The sequence below is a fragment of the Propithecus coquereli genome, unplaced genomic scaffold (genome assembly GCF_000956105.1).
Source record: "Propithecus coquereli isolate 6110/MARCELLA unplaced genomic scaffold, Pcoq_1.0 Scaffold161, whole genome shotgun sequence".
Classification (NCBI taxonomy): domain Eukaryota; kingdom Metazoa; phylum Chordata; class Mammalia; order Primates; family Indriidae; genus Propithecus; species Propithecus coquereli.
Window position 1 is genome coordinate 1,878,714 of NW_012140636.1, and position 1,203 is coordinate 1,879,916.

The 1,203-nt window shown below is 36.2% G+C and overlaps 1 protein-coding gene across 1 annotated transcript in view; it reads right to left on the reverse strand.

Annotated features, from left to right (window-relative positions):
• Nucleotides 1–1,203, reverse strand: part of TRMT10A (tRNA methyltransferase 10 homolog A (S. cerevisiae)) — a 17,443-nt gene that overhangs the window by 2,565 nt on the left and 13,675 nt on the right. The window contains exon 4 of the mRNA XM_012641074.1: nt 19–124. Coding sequence (XP_012496528.1) covers nt 19–124 — 106 coding nt within the window. The remainder of the gene's footprint in view (nt 1–18; nt 125–1,203) is intronic.

The window sequence follows — 1,203 nt, forward strand, 5'->3', positions numbered from 1 at the left end:
TTTACCTTTATAGCTTACCATGATTAACTGCCAAAACTTTTCGACTATTCATCTTCACAAAATTTCCAAGAGGGAGCTGTGCATGTTCAATTCCATAATCCGATGCTTGTTTATATGTGAGTCCCTAAAATAAAAACACTATGATTTGGACTAGAACATTAAATTATTTTACAGTCTATGACAGTATCGATAATTTTTAGAAAAGACTATAGTTTACAGAAGATTATCTAAAGAGGGTGTGTGTGTGTGTTTAAGTGCTAATTTGGGAACATTCTCTTGACAATAAGCATAGTCAGAATGTTTAGAGCATTTGTTTTAATCTCCTAAATTTACAAATAAAGAAACCAAAGACATTATGTTCCCTGCCCAGTTACAAAGCTCCTCGGTAGCAGAACCACAGGAAAAACCTGGCTCACTCCTCTCCTGACTCAAATATCTTGTCACCATTCCACCCTGCCTTTCTCTCAATGTAAGACACAGTCATGTGCCGCACAGTGACATTTCAGTCAATGACAGACCGCTTCTGTGACAGTAGTCCCATGAGATTACAAGGGAGCTGAACACTTCCTGTGACCTAGTGATGTAGCTGTGCCAGTCATATAAAGGTATGGCGCATGCAGTTATGCACAGTATGTAATACTTGATAATGATAATGGATGATTATGTTACTGGTTTATGTATGCACTGTATTATATTTTTATCATTATTTTAGAGTGTACTCTTCCTGCTCATAAAAAAAAAAAGTTAACTGAAAAGTAGCCTCAGACAGGTCCTTCAGGAGGTGTTCCAGAAGAAGGCACTGCTATCATAGGGGATGACAGCTCCATGCCTGTTGTTGCCCAGAAGACCTGCCCAGGGGATGAAAGGTGGAGGTGAAAGACAGTGATTTTGATGATCCTGACCCTGTGCAAGAGGCTTAGGCTAATGTGTGTGTTTGTGTCTTAGTTTTTAACAAAAACGTTTGAAAGTTAAAAATAAATAAACAAAAAATAAAAATAGAAAAAAGCTATTTTTGTACAGCTATACAATGTGGTTTGTGTTTTAAGCTGAGTGTCATTATAAAAGTCAGTTTGAAAAAATTTAAAGTTTATAAAGTGAAAAAGTTACAGTAAGCTGAGGTTAATCTAGTATTGAAGAAAAATTTTTCAAAATAAATTTACTGTAGCCTAGGTGTCCGGTATTTATAAAGTCCACAGTAGTGTG